Source organism: Hylobates moloch, unplaced genomic scaffold, assembly GCF_009828535.3.
Source record: "Hylobates moloch isolate HMO894 unplaced genomic scaffold, HMol_V3 SCAFFOLD_9, whole genome shotgun sequence".
In the NCBI taxonomy this organism is placed as follows: domain Eukaryota; kingdom Metazoa; phylum Chordata; class Mammalia; order Primates; family Hylobatidae; genus Hylobates; species Hylobates moloch.
In genome coordinates, this window is record NW_026652284.1 from 32,299,942 (window position 1) to 32,321,469 (window position 21,528).

Below are 21,528 nucleotides of genomic sequence, written 5' to 3' on the forward strand. Positions count from 1 at the left end.
TGATTTCTATCACTAAACACTCTTACACATTTTTAAACAAAACATTAATTGTCTAGCATTTTGATAAATACATGGATTCATATTGGTATTCTCAAAATTAGCATCAGCGTAATGGTATACATAGCAGCATTCTTTTTTTTGGTGTGAATGCCCTTTAGTTCTGAAAACAATTTTCACTACACAGTTGTCTTTTTATTTTGCAAATTAATTGCATAAATAATTTCAGGCATCATATATAAAGAGATGAAAATGATCATACAGGCACAGGATGTGTAATTTGAAACAACTGAGCACTGGCTGGTTATTGCGTGTGCACTGCTCAGTACAATCTTCTGAGAAACCATCCTTGGGGAAAATTCCTGCTACTGGGTTTATTCAACTCCAGGTTTGTCACAAGTTGATTAACAAGGGAACATTCTGACTAATAAAAGGCTCATCGTGCCATTATAGGAACGAGGATTTTCTGTCTCAAAAGAAAAATGCTCTATGTTTGAGAGAAACATAAAAATTCATTCATTATGAACAGCCTGAATATTCATTAGAATTCAAAGCTACAGAGGATGCGAAGAACTAACTTGTCGGGGAAAAGAAAAGGCTGTTTATTCTTCAGTAAAATGGATGATGTGAGGCACTCTCCCCTTTTCTGGCTCTAAGTGGAAGAGTTCATTGGCCTTAAAAGACCCCAAACTTTTGGTGTCAGATTTTACTTCTAATACTGAATTCACACATACCACTATGCCAAGAGCTAAATCTTAAAATCTAGGGGAAAAGAACTTTTAAAGTAAAAAGAAATTTATCCTACAAAGTGAAGAAAGCAGGTTCCCACTTCTTGTTGAGCATTAGGTTCGGGGTGTAAGCATTCTTCCACGACTTTTAAGAATTCTTTATGTACTGCAAGGATGTCTTCAATGTTTGAGAACAACATCTGTAAATAAACAAATGTGTAAGTAAGCTCCGCAGTGAACCAATTTCTTTTAAGTCTATGATAGCATAGTATTTTCTCTCCAACCTGAAAACCACATATCCATGCCTTCCTCCCACCTTGCTGGCAGAGCCTCAATTTTGTCTGGACTTCCCCTCCACGCCGCCGACACAATTCTGGGAAACAGGAGCCCATGGCTGGCTCTCAGGGCAAGGCCTCTGTTGCCCAATCCAAGCCAGGTATCCCACTCCCTTCTCAAGGCTGAGCTGCATGGAAACCAGCAGAGTTGCCGGCAGGCTTTTCTGGGAAGGGCATCTATGCTCCTAAGAAGGGCACACCAGAATGGACAGTCCTCTTTTCCCTCTGGAAGGTGCCACATGTAGAAGTAAAAGCTGGGACAGCTCTGCAGCCACAGGAAGAGCCAGCTTGAGCACAAAGCTGATAACCTGGGTGGCAGTGATTAGCTTGGAGAGAATGTAGCAACCTTGCTGGCCTCTCTGCGTCACAGGTGCTAAACCTTCTCCTCTGTCTGGAGTCCCTGATATGTGAGCCAAAGTGTCTTCAACTCAATTTGACTAAGAGGTTTCTTTAGCTTACAACCAAAAGCAAGCTAACTAAAATAATCTCCTGGGAGGAAAATTTTAAAGTTAGGTATTTTACTCATGGGGAAATAGAGTCAGAAGAACCTTTAAAAATGCTTAGAATGTTTTATATTTCCAGCAAAATAAAACAGTAAGTTAGCATCATAAATATCAGGAATAGTACATACAATTTAAATGACTAATCATTACAGTATACTTAATTTTCATTTACCATCCTTTTTTTTCAAAACTGTTCACAATTTTCCTTCCTTGCAGTTTAAAAGAAACAATTATACGTCTGTTTCTGAATTAAGGATATTATGTGGAGTGAACCATTGAAATCTTTTGTTCTTCAGTGATCACAGATACTGGAAGTCACGTTTGCCCACACCCTGCCTTCCTGAGCCACCTCTAACAATCCTCTTATATGGCTCAGCTCCCTCCTTCTCAAAGACATTGAGGTTCTTAGCTTCCAATTTATTTATTTTATTTATTTATTTATTTTGAGACAGAGTCTCACTCCTGTTGCCCAGGCTGGAGTGCAATGGCACCATCTCAGCTCACCACCACCTCCTCCCGCTGGGTTCAAGCGATTCTCCTGCCTCAGCCTCCAGAGTAGCTAGGATTACAGGCATGCGCCACCACGGCTGGCTAATTTTGTATTTTTAGTAGAGACAGGGTTTCTCCATGTTGGTCAGGCTGGTCTCGAACTCGTGACCTTGGGTGATCCTCCCACCTCGGCCTCCCAAAGTGCTGGGATTACAGGCATAAGCCACCACACCCGGCTGCCTCCAATTTATTTTTCTTCCTCTGTTCAAATGTTCCCAAGGCCTTGGTTGAAAAATAAAAAAACTCTATGACTTCTCTGCCATCCTCTTAATCTTCCATCTCTTTTCCTAAGCCCTATTTCTCCTTTTTAAAATTATTACCAATACAACTGACTGGCACAGCAACTTGTAGTGGAACTGCTGATCAACTGAAGGGCTGTGAAGTGCCATGGCACCAGCAAAATTTATCTATAGGAAACTCATGCTCAGGTTGAGGGCCAGTTGTACCTCCTCACCTTCACTGTTTCTTCGGTCACATTTTTGTCAACTTTTGATGCTGCACACTGGTTCATTCGGTGTAAGAATGCCTGCATGAAACAAGAAGACATTATGAAGGTAACATTAAGTTAATAAAATGACTGGGTGTTGAGCAGAATTAAACTAATTTTTTTTACAACAAACCAAAGTGGAAAAATCCATTTGTTGAGTATAATAGTTTTATTGTAACACAGAAACCCTTGTGCATTGCTGCTCCTATCTGGGAATTATACTTCCTTTACAATGTTGGGGTAGGGCCAGAAATCATCAAGTATATAATATGTAAATTAAATTTATCCACCAGGATCTCAAAGTTGTGAAGTAAGCATTTAGAGTCAGATGTTTCCTAAACTTCTAAGACTTGGAAAGCACAAGAAGACCAAAATTTAATGGAAAATGGCATTTCTAATAAAACAACACAATGGCCAGAGATTCTGAAGTGATCCTCTTCGAAATTAAAGATAAATAAATAGATAGAAGATAGGTAGGTAGGTTGAGTGATTGATAAAATAGATGATAGATAGATAGATGATAGATAGATAGATAGATAGATAGATAGATAGATAGATAGATATCCCTGCCACTATTTCCCAGGAAGATACTTCAAGAAGGAATGAAAGAATTTCGTTTCCTCTCTATCGCCCACCCCCAGCCTTTTAAAAAGCCAGAATTTAAATTTCTGGGTTCAGGTCCGGGCTCTCCATACCGCTACGGCAGGTAAATAAGCCCTTTAGTAATTCAAAGATTTGGACTCTTCTCAGTGGTCATTAAGTTTGACCAATGGCTAAATAGGCTATTATTTTCACAAAGAAAAAAAAGAGTAGGATAATTTCATTATATTGAGCCTTGAAAAAGAAAGTTTAGGGGAGAAAAAAGAGAAGAGAATTTCCATCTAGCAAATTCGGTTTATGTCCTCAAGACACCATCCATTATCACCCTCAGGACATGGCTAATAAGAGTATAAAATGGTACAACATTTCAGAGAGCAACTTGACAATATATCTCAAATTTTTCAATGAGTATTTCCAGCCAGTATGGTGGCTCATGTCTATAATCCTAGCGCTTTGGGAGTCCCAGGCAGGATCCCTTAAGGCCAGGAGTTTGAGGTCAGCCTCGGCAACACAGCAAGACCTTGTCTTTACAAAGATTTTTGAAGTTTGCTGGGTGTGGTGGCACACACCTGTAGTCCTAGTTACTTAAGAGGCTGAGGTGGGAGGATTACTTGAGCCCAGAAGTTTGAGGCTGCAGGGAGCCATAGTCACATGTACCACTGTACTCCAGCCTGGGTGACAGAGTAAGATCCTATCTCAAAAGATAAAAATAAAAATAAATGGGCATTTTCCTGAACCTAGCAATACTACTTCTAGGACTTTATTCTAAGACAAATATTCAAATAAGGGGATTCATTGCATTAATTACCAAAGTGGAAAAATTGGAAACAATCTAAATAACCATCAACAAAAGAATCATTAAACATATTATGATATATTCAAATTATAGACTACTATAGCAAAAGTGCAATCATAAATGGAATGTGATAAAAACTATATATACACATACGTGTGTATACGAGATGTCTATAAAATATTGTCTGGTGAAAAAATTTATTAAGTGGCATACTTGCTACATACATACATATATGCAGATGCATAAGAATATATACAGATATACAAATGGATAATATCAGTGTGTGCTAATGTTGAGAAAAAAGTAGGTGGCATTTACCAAAATGCAATGGGTAGTTCCTTTTAGGTAATAGGAAATTGACCTTTGTACACTTTCTAATTTTTGTAATATTTAGGTATAAGCATGTTATAACTTACATCAAAAGAGGAACAAGACTATTTAAAATAAAACAAGCCACAAGATCTCACTCCTAGCATGACCTTCAGAAACACATTTATTCCTGATTCAACCAGTTCATATTTCAGATTCTGTAACTACAATGTCAGATCAGAAGGAATAGCCTCAACTCTTCAACATCAGCTGAAATAAATAAAATGAACATGTATTGGATGTCAATCTAATTTGTCTATTGGGAACAAGCGATATAATTTTTGAATTCTTATCTAAAGTTAAGGATAATTGGTGAAAAAAAATTAGAATTTTCTAACTTTAAGTGCTCACTTTATTAGTATTATTCTGTTTAATTTTTTTCTTTAGTTTTGTTTTTTTTAATATTTTCCACATACTCATCGCAAAAATGTTCTTTATCTCATTCCATTTACTCTTAAAATAACATGGTGGTTTATTTGCCTAGTTTATAGTTTACATTTCATATTGACCACATAGTAAACAGGTATCCTCTCGTGCAAGCAAAGCTTAAACTTCACCTCTACATTTATAAACCTTTTCTTCATAAGCTGAACTCAGTCACATTCTGAAATGGATAAATTAAAGTGAGGAAGTAGTAACAATGAATCAAAATATGAGTTAGAATGGAACATACAAACTAAGAAAGTAAACCACGTCTTTATCTGACTTTTTATCTTCTTATCCTCCGTGACAATATGGAACTTTTTGTTTAACTGTATATGAAAGGAAATCTGGAACTTGTTAGCATTTCTAACCAAGCATTTCTTTTTCCCAAGGTCCTCATTTTATACAACAGTGAAGGCAGATTTTAGATGTTTGCTGAGAACGCAAAATCATGAAAACGGTTTGACATTTTTTATAAGAGGTTTAAATTTTCCTTCCTAAAGCTAGGAATAAATAGGTAATTTCAAAATCATCCTTTAACAACCAGCATCTATAGTGTCCTTTCAGACTCTGTTGTCATATATTTAATCCTTCTTATATCAATCAAGGAAGCATTAGTAGCCTAGTCACAAAAATACATGAAGGATTCTATACATTGTTTTATCTCTGCATTCATTCCTACTTGTCCAAAATTTCATCAGAATCAGATAATCTTCATCTTGACACACATATATTTGAAATAAAGCAGTGGAAAATAGCTTTTTTGTGCTAGTGGGTTTCAAACTTTTTCTTGTGTTTAAGACTTGGAGAGTTTCTTCCAACTGCAGATTCCTGTCCCCAGAGGTCTGACTCAGCAGATTAATTTAGGACCCAGAAATCTGCATTTTGAGCAGGACCTCTAGGTGATTCTGATGTAGTTGGTCCAGAGATCATCTTCTGATGAACAATTCTTTATGTTTATTCTTTCAAAGACTGAAACAAAAAGCAGACTTTGAGAAATAAATGAGTCTTAATGGGAAAATCGAGTTTACTTATTTCACTTTGACTTTCAATTCAATGTCAAACAGTGGTTGTTTCTATACAACATCCTCTCAGCCAACCACTTGGGATGCTGGCACCCCGCAGAGGACGCGCCTCCCACCCATGAAAATCACAATCAAGGCTGCATGTAACAGGTTGCAATAATCTCTGAAGGGTAGGGAGATGCAGACACGACACAGGTGAGTCAAAGACAGGCTAAGTTGCGCTCAGAGGAAGTGAGGCTCTCGCAGATGCCGCCCCCCCAATCCTGAGGACCTTTCAGCTCGCACGTGTGTGAGCATGTGCTCCGCTCACCAGCATTCCCCTAACAATGGCTCCACAAAAAATATTCCTAGATATCACTCTAGTTATGGGCTTTTTCCCAGAGTACTCTTTATTTTCTCTTTAACTTGCTCCATATTATCTTGTATTTTTGGTAAATGCATATGATAAATATTATCCACTAATTAAAGTTTAATAAAGCTAAAAATGTCACAAATTTGCTATCAAGAATCAAAACGAAGAAACTCATTAAGATGAAATAAGAAGATGACAGCAATCTCCTTTATCTGTGTCTGCCCATTTGCGCTGTTGCTAGTTCAAAAGTAAAGCAAAGCTCACCATGGGCTTCATTCTCAGAATGCATTTTCTTATTTTATAATTTCAACATACAAAATGATCTCTTTCAACATATTTTTGCCCTTCCCACTCTTTTCATCAGTCCAGGCACACATAGTAGATCATTCTCAAAAGTCCCACAGATTTTAACAATTTATACTTTTAATTCTAGATACCCGATGCCAACCTGAATTTCGTATCATACAACACTAAACCTTATTACTCCAACAAATATTCTACATTCAAAATCCTGAATGTAGTCTATTTAGCAGCACCCTGTCATCTTAAAGATTTGGCTATTTAATATGGATACAGATAGGTAAATTGTATATATAAAGGCGAAATAGGAAAAATTTAAGAGGGACTCCACTGTTACAGGAAAAAAGACTACTAATTTCATGAAAATAAATGAGAAAAAAATGGTAAATATTTTCCTTTTACCCTTTAACTTAAAACAATATTATCACATCACAATTCTTTGGAAGATAAGGGCTTTGTTTGGTCCTAATAAATGAAAGAAGTTTGTCATTTGGGTTTGCATGAACACCTGGTTGGTAGTGGCATCACTGGAATGGAGAAGACTGAAAGTGAAGAAAGTTTTGGGGTGAGAGAATCAGAGTTTGTTCTGGACCTGTTGGGTCTCAGATTTCTATTGGGCACCAGTGTGGAGATCATGAGTAGGGAGTTAGCCATTCCAGTCTGAGGTTCTAAGGGAGAGATTAGGGCTTACAGTAAAAAGTTGATTGTCACTGGCACAAAGACGTAACTTAGAGAAAGCATATATAGAGAGAAAAAATGACCAGTCCCAGTCCACCGGGGACAGTGTGGAGATGGGGAAGACAAAAGGCACGAGGACAGAACCATTTTATCTATTTGTTTACTGTCCGTCTCCCACATTTGGATGGGAGCTTCATGAACGCAGAGCCTACCTGCTTTGTTCACTGGGATATCCCCAGCACCTACAGCAATATCTGGCACTTGGTAAGTGCTCAATAAACTTCTGCAAAGACTGACGACTTTTGTTCTTAACTCAATGATTTTCATTTACGAAGACCACCAGACTGCATTGCATTAATTTCCCTAGTGTATTAGCTTCCCAAATATTCATTAGCAACTTGGAATATAGGATAGCACATAATCTTTTCCTCTTCTATCACCATATGACATGGTTTATCAGTCTTGACGTTATTGACATTTGGAGCTGGATTAAACCTTTGTTTAAAATAAACCTTTGTAGTGAAGGACTGTCCTGTGCTCACAGGATTTTTAGCAATTTTTTCCCACTCAGATACAATGAACGATAATTATAAAATTATGTTACTTTGTTCCTACAGAATATGAGCAGCATCTTTTCATCTTTGAAATAGATCGTGATTTGTTTCTAAACTTCCATGACAACATTCAATCCACACAAAACTCCAAAAACTGACAGAATAATAAATCATTTGTTAGTAGTCCGGGAGTATCTAAGACTCAGCCTCATGGGCATTTATCACTCTACAAATCATTAAAATATCCCACACCTGGATTACTCAAATAAACGCCTAAAGAGATTGCATGTCTAAATCCTCGGTGAAACATGAACATGTAATCCTCAGTGAAAGCCTCTTGATTGTTGCTGTTTCCTTGTGATTCAGAAACAAAAGGATTTTTTGTGTCAGTTATTGAGAGTCTTTTAATATCTGCTCAATTTCCCACCAGAAGATGTTTTACTCTTTTTCAGACCAATTATTAATTCAAAATGAACATCACTATCACCTCAGAGCTTAGGTGAAGATACTTTTTCATTATACCATCCAAATCAAAAAATAAAAATAAAAACCTCCCTTGGCTGGAACTTGACCAAGACGTGAAGATAATTACCACGTTGTTATAGTGTATTCTATTTGACCTCAATATAACAAAAAATAAGTATGAAAGAACTGTGTTCTTCAGGAATTTTCAGGGGAAAGAATTCATCATTTGTCAGCATATGATTGGTACGTTACATACAAGGCACAGCGTTCTGAAGACATTTAATACTTGGGTGACAGGAAAGCCAAGAATAAAACTGGACAGAAGATGAAAGAGAAATCAGGACCATTATTGATAGAATTACAATTATGCATAAAATTACTAAAATTAAAGGTGAAAGTTAAGAAATTTATTGAGATGACTGCAGTAAAATACTATAATAAATGCCGTCTTTTCTTAAGTGTGTTTTTTGTCAATTTCTTAAATGTTTAATTTTTTGTTGCGTTTAATTTCTAGTTTGTTTCTGCAGTCTTGATTCCCACAAACTCATCTCACAGCTCAGCCTATAAAATTATTATTTTAACAGGATATTTTGCTTCCTTTGGCCTAAGGCAATGAGTTGGTCTAAAGCAGAGGTCAAAAATAGTAGAGGTAGGTTTTAACATAGCACTGTGTGGTTAAAACCGTGATTCAATTGCTAACATTTAACAAAAAGAGTATTCATATAAAAGTCAATAATTACAGCCTCTCTTCAAACACTCGGAGAAAATTAACACAGGGTCTATCTACCTGAATAATAATAAGTAAGAGCTGAAGAAGCCACATGTTCCCTTCATTTTGCCACAGTCACCACTACTCCCTATCATCATGTACACCAAAGCTGAATGTTAATTGCCATGTATTCTAATAGTAATGTTGTTTTTTTTTAATACAAAGCCCATTTTACTCATTTTTTTTTTACTTGGGAATCTTTGTAGCCATAGCCATTTCCATTTCCAGCCACATTCTTAGGGTTTTGTCAAGGTCCTTTTGACTCATAACTTTTTAATACTGATCATTCCAGAGTTCTACGTTTTAAAATAGCATTTGATCTTTAAGTGTTTGAGTGAAAATGTACTCCCATGATCAGAGGGAAAAAAAAGCTAAAACAAAAATACTTAAAAATAAACCTAAGAAAATTGGTGCATGTTCTACTTAACTCTTAGTTCCCCAGGGAATCTAAAATTCAGCAAGATATTTATGCTTAGAAGTGATATCTTTTGTCAGAGATAGCTCTGGCAGGCATGTATACAGCTAGTCTTCTCAAGGATTGAAACAATTCCATGTTCTTTATTTAAAATTTGTTTTAATAAGGTAACTTTTTGGCAATAAATTCTTATTGGTGTATTCATTCCAAGTATCATTTGATTCATGAAGATCTTGTGTTCCTTGTATTGTTTTGGGTGATTGATGTCTCTTTCCTGAATGGTCAGGGATACACCAAACCCTAGGGAGAAATCAGTTTCAAAAACAACGAAGATTAGGAAACGTATGATGTTTATAGTGGGCTGTTTGGAAGCCTTCAAAATTAACCCACCACCTTCCTCCCCCGACACACCTAGAAATACCCACTCAAGGGCTTCATCCCTGGGATGCAAGGCTGGTTCAACATACGCAAATCAATAAATGTAATCCAGCACATAAACAGAACCAAAGACAAAAACCACATGATTATCTCAATAGATGCAGAAAAGGCCTTTGACAAAATTCAACAACCCTTCATGCTAAAAACTCTCAATAAATTAGGTATTGATGGGATGTATCTCAAAATAATAAGAACTATCTACGACAAACCCACAGCCAATATCATACTGAATGGGCAAAAACTGGAAGCATTCCCTCTGAAAACTGGCACAAGACAGGGATACCCTCTCTCACCACTCCTATTCAACATAGTGCTGGAAGTTCTGGCCAGAGCAATCAGGCAGGAGAAGGAAATAAAGGGTATTCAATTAGGAAAAGAGGAAGTCAAATTGTCCCTGTTTGCAGATGACATGATTGTATATCTAGAAAATCCCATTGTCTCAGCCCAAAATCTCCTTAAGCTGATTAGCAACTTCAGCAAAGTCTCAGGATACAAAATCAATGTACAAAAATCACAAGCATTCTTGTACACCAATCACAGACAAACAGAGAGCCAAATCATGAGTGAATTCCCATTCACAATTGCTTCAAAGAGAACAAAATACCTAGGAATCCAACTTACAAGGGATGTGAAGGACCTCTTCAAGGAGAACTACAAACCACTGCTCAATGAAATCAAAGAGGATACAAACAAATGGAAGAACATTCCATGCTCATGGGTTGGAAGAATCAATATCGTGAAAATGGCCATACTGCCCAAAGTAATTTATAGATTCAATGCCATCCCCATCAAGCTACCAATGACTTTCTTCACAGAATTGGAAAAAACTACTTTAAAGTTCATATGGAACCAAAAAAGAGCCCGCATTGCCAAGTAAATCCTAAGCCAAAAGAACAAAGCTGGAGGCATCACGCTACCTGACTTCAAACTATACTACAAGGCTACAGTAACCAAAACAGCATGGTACTGGTACCACAACAGAGATATAGATCAATGGAACAGAACAGAGCCCTCAGAAATGATGCCGCATATCTACAACTATTTGATCTTTGACAAACCTGACAAAAACAAGAAATGGGGAAAGGATTCCCTATTTAATAAATGGTGCTGGGAAAACTGGCTAGCCATATGTAGAAAGCTGCAACTGGATCCCTTCCTTACACCTTATACAAAAATTAATTCAAGATGGATTAAAGACTTAAATGTTAGACCTAAAACCATTAAAATCCTACAAGAAAACCTAGGCAATACCATTCAGGACATAGGCGTGGGCAAGGACTTCATGTCTAAAACACCAAAAGCAATGGCAACAAAAGCCAAAATTGACAAATGGGATCTCATTAAACTAAAGAGCTTCTGCACAGCAAAAGAAACTACCATCAGAGTGAACAGGCAACCTACAGAATGGGAGAAAATTTTTGCAACCTAGTCATCTGACAAAGGGCTAATATCCAGAATCTACAATGAACTCAAACAAATTTACAAGAAAAAAACAAACAACCCCATCAAAAAGTGGGCAAAGGACATGAACAGACACTTCTCAAAAGAAGACATTTATGCAGCCAAAAAACACATGAAGAAATGCTCATCACCACTGGCCATCAGAGAAATGCAAATCAAAACCACAGTGAGATACCATCTCACACCAGTTAGAATGGCCATCATTAAAAAAGCAGGAAACAACAGGTGCTGGAGAGGATGTGGAGAAATAGGAACACTTTTACACTGTTGGTGGGACTGTAAACTAGTTCAACCATTGTGGAAGTCAGTGTGGCGATTCCTCAGGGATCTAGAACTAGAAATACCATTTGACCCAGCCATCCCATTACTGGGTATATACCCAAAGGACTATAAGTCATGCTGCTATAAAGACACATGCACACATGTGTTTATTGCGGCACTATTCACAATAGCAAAGGGTTGGAACCAACCCAAATGTCCAACAACGATAGACTGGATTAAGAAAATGTGGCACATATACACCATGGAATACTATGCAGCCATAAAAAAATGATGAGTTCGTGTCCTTTGTAGGGACATGGATGAAACTGGAAAACATCATTCTCAGTAAACTATCGCAAGGACAAAAAACCAAACACCGCATGTTCTCACTCATAGGTGGGAATTGAACAATGAGAACTCATGGACACAGGAAGGGGAACATCACACTCCGGGGACTGTTGTGGGGTGGAGGGAGGGGGGAGGGACAGCATTAGGAGATATACCTAATGCTAAATGACGAGTTAATGGGTGCAGGAAATCAACATGGCACATGGATACATATGTAACAAACCTGCACATTTTGCACATGTACCCTAAAACCTAAAGTATAATAAAAAAAAATAAAAATAAAAATAAAATAAAAAAATAAAAAAAAAGAAATACCCACTCAAACACATACAGATACAGGACATCTCCTCAGGGTGGAGTTCAGCTCTGTAGTGAGCATTTATGAGCGGCCAGCTGCTTTTAAGTCTCAGTTTCCTCACCCATTAAATCAGGTTAATAATCATATGTGCCTCACAGAGAGGTGGAGAAGATTACAAGCAGGTAATGATAGTTAGCCCTTTGCAAAGTGCTAGCACATAAATAGGGCCCAATAAATGTTATCTGATATTTCTGCCATGGCGCCTATTATCACTATCCACTATTACTACATCCACAGCCTAGTCCCATTACTTCTACCGTGGTTATGATTATTACTAACACTAGAGAGAACAGAACTAAAGGGTAAGTTAAGGGCCCTTTCTCCTCCTCTCTGCTCCTATATTAACAATGAATCAATCCAACAGACTCTACTTTCCGGAGAAGTCCTTGATATCAGAACAAGTATTATAATTCAAGGTATTGAGGCAAAAATTCTGTTTATTTTTTAACTATTGGATCTTCCACAATGTAGTGGATCTTTTCTGCTCAGGATCCCAGGCTAGCTCCCAGTTGTTTGGTATACATGTCAATCTCTCTAATCATACATTTGTCTTCCACCCATTGCAGAAATTTGGAGATTCACAAAGAGTAGAAGATAGAAAAAGTTTATTGAGGATCAAACTCTTAGGTGCTAATAGGGATTGTTGTCTACGTCCTCAATCCTTGAAAGAACTTAGAGCACAATGTATTAATAAAAATGGAACAATGCAAGTGAAGTTTGGTCAGACCACAGCTTTAATTTCAATGACATGTCACAAGATCAGAGCATGGACCGGAAGCACACAGGCTGGAAGTAAAATGACAGGCTGATCTGACAAGACCTCTACAGAAAAGCCAGGTTCAGAAAAGAAGACTATTCCTCTGGATGCTGTCTTCTCCTGGGTGCTATCAACTCTTTACAGCACCAATGGAACACTTAAACAAAAATAATTCATAAGACTGGTTTATAAAATTTAAATTAAAATGTATTTATTTATCATAAGTCATTATATTTGTAAAGAAACAATGTCAGATGGAAATAAACTTTTAATGAGATTCAGAATTATAACAAAGAAATAAAGACATTTCAAATATCCCACCATTTTTCTGGTATCATTTCATATAAAAGTATGTTTCATCGTGTCAGCTGGTGAAAAACATGAAATAAAATGGATTTCTAAATGTGGTTCAGAAGCTTACATGAACGTATTTGTCAACTTTTTTCTGAATAAGATGTCTCTATTAAATTGTCTTATTTTTAATATTATACAAATATTTATATAGAGATGCCAGTAGACTATTATGTCTCCCATATAATAATACTTCATATTGTGCTGGTCAGGAATTTACGCTGATATCAGATCACTTGAACAACACAGCACAATGAAAGAAAAGGGTAAGTGGGAAGTACAAAGTACATTGTATAGACAATATTCCCAAGCACATATTTTTCTCCGGCACAGGAAACTGGTCATTTCCCGAATTTAAAGTGCAGAACACTATTCCTGTTTTAGTCGTTATTCAAGAATGCAGTTCCCATGAAAAGGAAATGTAAGCAGTGTAGAAGGAAACGTATTTAGTGCTGGAAAACCCAGAGAAATGAGTGAGGATCCCAACCTGAAGATCTGTTGCTGCCCGACGGCCACTCCCCTCCTTCATCTCACACTCTGATCTAACTCACTGTGCAATCCATGAGGTATAAAAGAAAGATTTATAAATTGGTTTCATAATATTTATTTCAGTTAACATGAATTTGTTGTATTCTTTAAACACATTTATTTTGTGTGTTAGTCCGTTTTCATACTGCTATAAAGACATACCCGAGAATGGGTAATTTATAAAGAAAAAGAGGTTTAATGGATTCACAGTTCCACATGGCTGGGGAGGGCTCACAATCATGGCAGAAGGCAAAGGAGGAGCAAAGATACATCTTACATGGCGGCAGGCAAGACAGCATGTGCAGGGCAATTCCCCTTTATAAAACCATCAGATCTCCTGAGATTTATTCACTATCACAACAACAGTACGGAAAAGACATGCCCCATGATTCTATCACCTCCCACCAGGCCCCTCCCATGACACATGGGGATTACGTGAGCTATAATTCAAGATGAAGTTTGGGTGGGGACACAGCCAAACCATATCAACTTATCTCCAACTTCTATACCTCAGGAACTTAGGCACTTGCTTTACCTTTTCTTTAAAACTGACTTCTAAAATTGTCCACCATCATCCTTAAAACACACATGACTTAAAATACACGTCAGTATCCTATGGCCCTTTCTGACTCACCATATTCTCTCCTTCTGTCTTGACCAAATATTGTCTTTACCCTCCTCATTCAACATATCACCCCTTCCTTAGTCTGCAATTTGTTTCCTTTCCTTTTCCATTTGACTCATACTCTATTCCTAAAGGGAATTAGTATAAAGTAACTAAAACGGTTAGTGCTGGGCTGATACGGACAAGTATTAATAGATTGATGGCACAGGAACAGTCCAGAAAATATCCTGAGTATTTAGAATTTACTATTTGAAACAGGTGGCACTTCAAATCAGTGGGGAAAGAATGCCAGGTTTTGGGACAACAGGCAGTCCAGTTTCTAGTCTTTACCAAAATATGACAGAAGTCAGCAACATGAAGCGGTGAAGAGCTTTCCGGAGCCACTCTGACTGGGTTTGAATCCCAACTCTGCCAACTACTAGATGTGTGACCATACAAGTAACTTTACCTCTCTGGGGCAGAGCTTCCATATTTGTAAGATAAGAGTAATATCGTATCTACTCCTATAGACTTTCTATAAGCATTAAACAAATTAATATACGTAAAGTAACTGAGGGCAGGGCACGGTGGCTCACGCCTGTTATCCCAGCACTTTGGGAGGCCGAGGCGGGCAGATCATGAGGTCAGGAGATTGAGACCATCTTGGCTAACATGGTGAAACCCCATCTCTACCAAAAATACAAAAAATTAGCCGGGCGTGGTGGTGGGCGCCTGTAGTCCCAGCTACTCGGGAGGCTGAGGCAGGAGAATGGCGTGAACCCAGGAGGTGGAGCTTGCAGTGAGCCAAGATAGCGCCACTGCACTCCAGCCTGGGCGACAGAGCGAGACTCCGTCTCAAAAAAAAAAAAAGTAACTGGTACATCGAGTGTCAATGTCTATGTTTGCTGTTATTACTATTTTTTCTATTTCCTATAACCAAATATACTTCTTCAATGCTGTTTTCATTAAATAACAGCAAAATTTCTGAAGGAAGACCTTCAAAAAGGAGAACCATTCTTTTTTACATCATCCCCATAGCAAGCTATAACAATGACAATAACCAACTGGGAGGAACAAGTATTGTATATGTATAAATATGTAAAACATTTTTAAACTGCTTTTAAATCATTCATGACTTTTTATTCATAATTTACTTTGTAAAAATCTGTGTAAGTAGTCAAATATCTGAAATCATTTTCTTACACATTCAAGAAATATGAGAAAAACTAAATAAGCTCAACTGTGAAAATCTGGGATAAAAATTATTATCAATAATCCTTTTCTGTTTCAAAAATCAAGAAAAAATAAAATATGAAATGTCATAAATACTTCTACATACTTCATGAATCAAATAGCTGCCAACAAAATGCTCCTAATGAGTTCATTTCTATGGATATTGGCTTGCAGCCCCATCGACAGCTGAATATTCATGAGGCAAATTAGGTGCAAATAAACAAGGAAACTTTCCTTCCACAGGAAAAAGAAAAGCTATGATAATTAAAAAATATTTTAAGCAGTTTTTTTCTGACCTGGGTTATGAAAATTAACCATCAAAAAAATATAGTGCCTGTCTATACAGCTCTGTCTATGAGTGTTGTTATATAACCACAAAGATGCAGCAGATTTGTTCAACTACTGCAAAATCCCAAATATCCCCTAACATCAATAGTTTTCTTGTTTCACAGGATCTGAATCACCTTAGGTCCTCAAGAAGCAACATTTTGGGGATGTAAATGAAACTGTCCTAGGCTGGGTGTGATAATTAATCTGGTTTAGGGCAATTATTTGCAGAGCTTAAAGCTTGAATGTGCACATAATATGTAAAAGGTCATGGTAAATTGAAATCTGAACTAGGTCCAATTTTGGGGGGTATAGTCTGGAGGCCCTAAGAGGCTCAGCAAGTAGACTCCAGGCAACAGTGACAGGATTCACTCTAGGGAGACGGCATATAGTAGCTGGTCACTGGTCTAAAGGTGACCCCAACGGATGCTGCTTGAGGTGGGGTAGGAATAAAAATGGTTGTGAAGAAAGGTTAGCATCTAATAGGATATAACTGACTTCTTCCAAATGCAGTGGGATTTAGGTTTCGGCCCCAGGCCTGATAAAAAACTGGAATAAAAATCAAGAGTGAGGATAGAATCTAACTGTATAAAGTGGATGTACACTGTTGAGACAGGTTATGCTGTACCTCATTGGGGAAACTGGTGCCTCCCTTCATCCCAGGATATCTAATTTAGGACAGCAAAACTAATTCCAGACCATGCCTGCTGGGGAATTGGAGGCTCCTCTTACCCTCCAGCTTAGCCAGGGCTGCACCAGGGCAGTGGGGGAGGCTGAGCATACAGGAGCTTAGCGGACCAGCAAACTGCTAATGAGTTGCTCTCTGCAGGTCAACTGTAAAATTGTACATTCTGGTCAAAGAATAATGGCAGAAATTGAATTTCAAAACACATATTCAACAATATACCCCAAAATCAACTGAGGGCAAGCGTCCCACTGGGAAACTAATGCCTATGTCCTGAAATTATCTGTATATTTTTACCTCTTGTCATTAGACAAAAAGGAATAATATCCTTATTGCATGAGACAGTCACTGTGAACCCACTCAATGCCAGGCTCTGTTCTCAGCACTAGGTAAATAACAACGAAAAGGCCAGTTCCTTGCACTCAATGAGTGTGCATTCTAGGGAATGGATGTGCCAAAGATGAATAAACCACTAAATAGACAATGCAAGTTCAGATGGTGGTAAGTACTACAAAGAAAAATAAAACGAATGGAAAGGCTTCTTAGAAGACACATCACTTCAGGAGAGACTTTAAGGAAGTGAGAGTACGATGCATGGGAATATCTAGGAAGGATCTGTGGACAAATGCACCAACAATTGGAGTGAAGGAGGGGTATGTACGACCCAAAGGAAGGAGAGACTGTGTTGGCAAAAGGGAGGAAAAGAGCCATCTGAGAAGTGGTTGTTAGGTGAGGGCAGGTCATGGATGGCCTGGGGGACGGCAGTGGAGAGTTCATTTTATTCTCAGTCTGATGGGCAGCCATTGAAAGTTTGTAAGCAGAGTTGGTGTGAAGCTCACTCCAGCTACTTCATGGAGAACTGGCTATGGAGGGGGCCACCTAGGTTTCCATTGAAATAAGACAAGTGAAAGATGATGGTGCTATGGGTAAGGTGGTGAGGAGCAGTCAGAATCTGCCTATGTTATGAAGTTATTGCTGGCAGGATTCGCTCATGGATTGACTGTGAATTGTGAGAGGAAGAGAGAAATCAAGGTTCCTGCCTACGTTTTTGGCCTGGGCAACTGCATGAACACCAGTGCATTTACTGGTATGGTAGAGACCCTGGGGAGGACAGGGTTGAAGGAAACACAGCAACGGATCTTATCAAAGCAATACATAAAGCAACAGGACAGATTAAATCAACACAAAAGCATTTCAATCAATAAGGAATCCCCTGTTATCCAAAGAATTCTTTTCCATTTCTCAAAATTATTTAAAACACCATTTATGGGAGAGCTGCATGGCTATTTCTTCCATTTTCTGTTACTTCATTAAAATCTCCCCTTTTGTGGGCTGAATTAGGAAAGTCATCAAAAAATATTAGCAGGAAATAATGTCAACTGATTTCTTATTATGTTCTATTTAATAAATTAAGAATAAATGAGATGTGGCCATGCTTGGTTTATAATTCTTTTTTATTCCAATGTGACACAAATAAATGAAAACCTCTCAATGTCAAATGCCCATAGCTGAGGGAATATGGATTCAGACATTAAAAGCATTATATATTTTTAGAGATTACAAATGTTTAAGAAAAATATTAAGAAGCATTTTAAGCAAGAAATTACTTGCATCAATACTAAGCTTATCTAAAGTAAGGAGAATGTTTCGTATCAGTTGACATGGTCCTTTTATCAGTGGCAAGAAATACAAACAGTTTTGATTTTTCAACAGAGTCTAAGTCAATAAGGATGCACACAGGTGTGACGCCCATTCACTAAATAGTAAATGAAAGCACACAAGAAAGAATGAACTTGAAATAACTACCCATTGCCAGAAGGTCAGTGAAATCAAGAAAGGCAGAGAGAGAATAAGGAAGGTCACCATTCGAACTTACTTTTTCTATCATAGTCATAGCAAAGATGATAAAGTATTCCATTTTTTCACCAGCCATACAAATTAACTCAATTCATGCTTCAGTAATCCTGTGAGGCTGGGAGTAATCTTAGCTTCATTTTAGTAATGGAGAAACTGAGTCTGAAGGAGATTAAGTAGCTTCTCCAAGGTGGAACAGTCAGGAAATGAAGGAGCCTGGATTCAATCCTCACTTCAGACCCGGTCCAGTATCGGAGGTGAGGGGTCTTGAACAAGGAGGTTGACATCGAACCACCCGCACTCTGTTTCAAAAAAAAAAAAGTCAGGCCAGAAGACCTCCTGTGGAGGCTGAAATAGGAGCCAAATTATACTCAGTCCGTTTCTAAATCTGATTTCCAAAGTTTCCATTCCTGCCTTGGAAAAGAATGGAAAAGGATTCTTTCATATCTTTTGGCAAAGAAATTCTCTTCTCTTCAACGTTAACTCGGCTAATGGTACTGACTTTTTCGTAACTGAATAAAAATCACAAAATTTGAGTAATCTTATATTTCTGTAACAGAATATTGCTCCTTGAAGAAAACTCTCCAGAACTCGTTTCCTCTCATCCTAATTACAGCAAGTAACTTCAGATGACCACATTACAGAACAGGATACAATTGAGTACCCACTTTCAGTTAACAAGTTCCAGGTGTTACCAGGGCCCAGCTGAAGTCTTCTTGGTCTATAGTACTCACTAGCTCCACCCAAGAAAGGTGGCCCCAGACCCTTAACCTCCAATAATCTTTTGCCATCTGAGATATTTAGACACTGAAAGAGTCACATTGTTTTAATCAGAAAATACTATACTAAGAAACTATTATACAAGCCAGGCTCAGCAGCATTCACCTATAATCCCAGCTACTCAGGAGGCTGAGGTGGGAGGATCACTTGAGCCCAGGAGTTTGAGTCCAGCCTGGGCAACAAAGAGATACATCACCACCTTAAAAAAAAACAAAGAAACTATTACACGGAGAAATACAGGGACTCATAAAAGTTTAGGATTTAGTTAGAATAAATCCCAAACCCTGAAACAGTCTTTTAAATCTAAAAAGATTTTAGAAAATCTTTTAAAAATAATGTACAAATCAATAAAAAGTAGCATAAAAATCTCCTTTGAAACTGTCCAATGAAGTTAATGATAAAATTTAACTATAATTATTATAGTAAGCACCCATCCTCTAGAGAGCTTTCTGTCCCCTGTACAATATTGAAATATGAGTTCCTCAAACAGCACAACTTCCCTACTACCACAGCTCCAAAGTTCATGACTCAAACAGCCGTATAACTTGATTTAACCAGTCTGCAAACTACAGTATCTATACTTTTCTGAAGCTCTTGGGTCAACAAACTCTGTTTTCCACCATGTAGTAGGCATTATAATTTTAAATGCATTAATGACATTTCCCAAACCTCTTAAATTTAGGAAGAACCACACACATTTTGTAGCACATTTTTAAGGAAATGCTGCTCTGAAAAAAAAAATGAATTAAAAAGCAAATAAAATTAATTTGGATGATGTAAATACCAACCTAAGAATATCATCTGAATTTTGTAAGTTCCCATATTACAAAAAATTACCCATAAGTTCACATACTACAAAGGGTACACTGAATGCTTCTATTAGGACAAAGAACTACAGGGACAATCATATTAAGAAAATTAGTATCTTCCAGCCAGGCACAGTGGCTCATGACTTTGGGAGAGCACTTTGTGAGATGAAGGTGGGAGTAATCCCAGCACTTTGGGAGACCGAGGTGGGAGTATCACTTGAGGTCAGGAGTTAAAGACCAGCCTGGCCAACATGGCAAAACACCGTCTCTACTAAAATAAAAAAATTAGCCGGGTGTGGTGGCACACACCTATAATCCCAGCTACTCGAGAGGCTGAGGCATGAGAATCACTTGAACCCAGGAGGTGCAAGTTGCAGTTAGCCAAGATCATGCCACTGCATTCCAGCCTAGATGACACAGCAAGACTCCACCTCAAAAAAAAAAAAAAAGGACAAAATTAGTGTTTTCTCCATGCACTTTCTTTGTTTTAAAAGTTTATTTTACATTCAAGGGTACATATGCAGGTTTGTTACATAGGGAAATTTGTGTCACAGGATTTGTTTTACAGATTATTTCATCACCCAGGTGCTAAACCTAGTATTTTTTCTGCCCCTCTCCCTCCTCCCACCCTCCGCCCTCAAGTAAACCTCAGTGTCTGTTCTTCCCCTCTTTGTGTCCAAGTGCGCTCATCATTTAGCTCCCACTTGTAAGTGAGAACATGCAGTATTTGGTTTTCTGTTCCTGCATTAGTTTGCTAAGGACAATGGCCTTCAGCTCCATCCATGTTCCTGAAAAGAACATAATCTCATTCTTCATGGCTGTATAGTATTCTGTGGTATGTATGTACTACATTTTCTTTATCCAGTCTACCACTGATGGGCATTTAGGTTGATTCCATGTCTTTGCTATTGTGAACAGTGCTGCAATGAACATACATGTGCATGTATCTTTATGGTAGAATGCTTTATATTCCTTTGGATATATACCCAGTAATGAGATTGCTGGGTTGAACAATAGTTGTGTTTTTAGCTCTTTGAGGAACTGCCACACTGCTTTTCACAAGGGTTGAACTAATTCACACTCCCACCAACAGTGTGTAAGTGTTTCCTTTTCTCTGCAACCACAACAGCATCTGTTATTTTTTGACTTTTTAATAATAGCCATTCTGACTGGAGTAAGATGGTATCTCCATTGTGGTTCTGATTTGCATTTCCGTAATGATCAGTGGTGTTGAGCTTTTTTTCATATGCTTGTTGGCTGCATGCATGTGTTCTTTTGAAAAGTGTCTGTTCATGTCCTTTGCCCACTTTTTAATGGGTTTGTTCATTTTTATTGTAAATTTAAGTTCCTTATAGATGCTGGATATTAGACCTTTGCCAGATGCACAGT

At 37.8% G+C, this 21,528-nt stretch overlaps 1 protein-coding gene across 1 annotated transcript in view; it reads right to left on the reverse strand.

The window, feature by feature from the left end:
• Positions 1-21,528, reverse strand: part of PREX2 (phosphatidylinositol-3,4,5-trisphosphate dependent Rac exchange factor 2) — a 278,754-nt gene that overhangs the window by 219,557 nt on the left and 37,669 nt on the right. Inside the window, exons 2-3 of the mRNA XM_032759608.2 lie at positions 2,567-2,638; positions 803-925 (exon numbers count right to left, since the gene is read on the reverse strand). Coding sequence (XP_032615499.1) covers positions 803-925; positions 2,567-2,638 — 195 coding nt within the window. The remainder of the gene's footprint in view (positions 1-802; positions 926-2,566; positions 2,639-21,528) is intronic.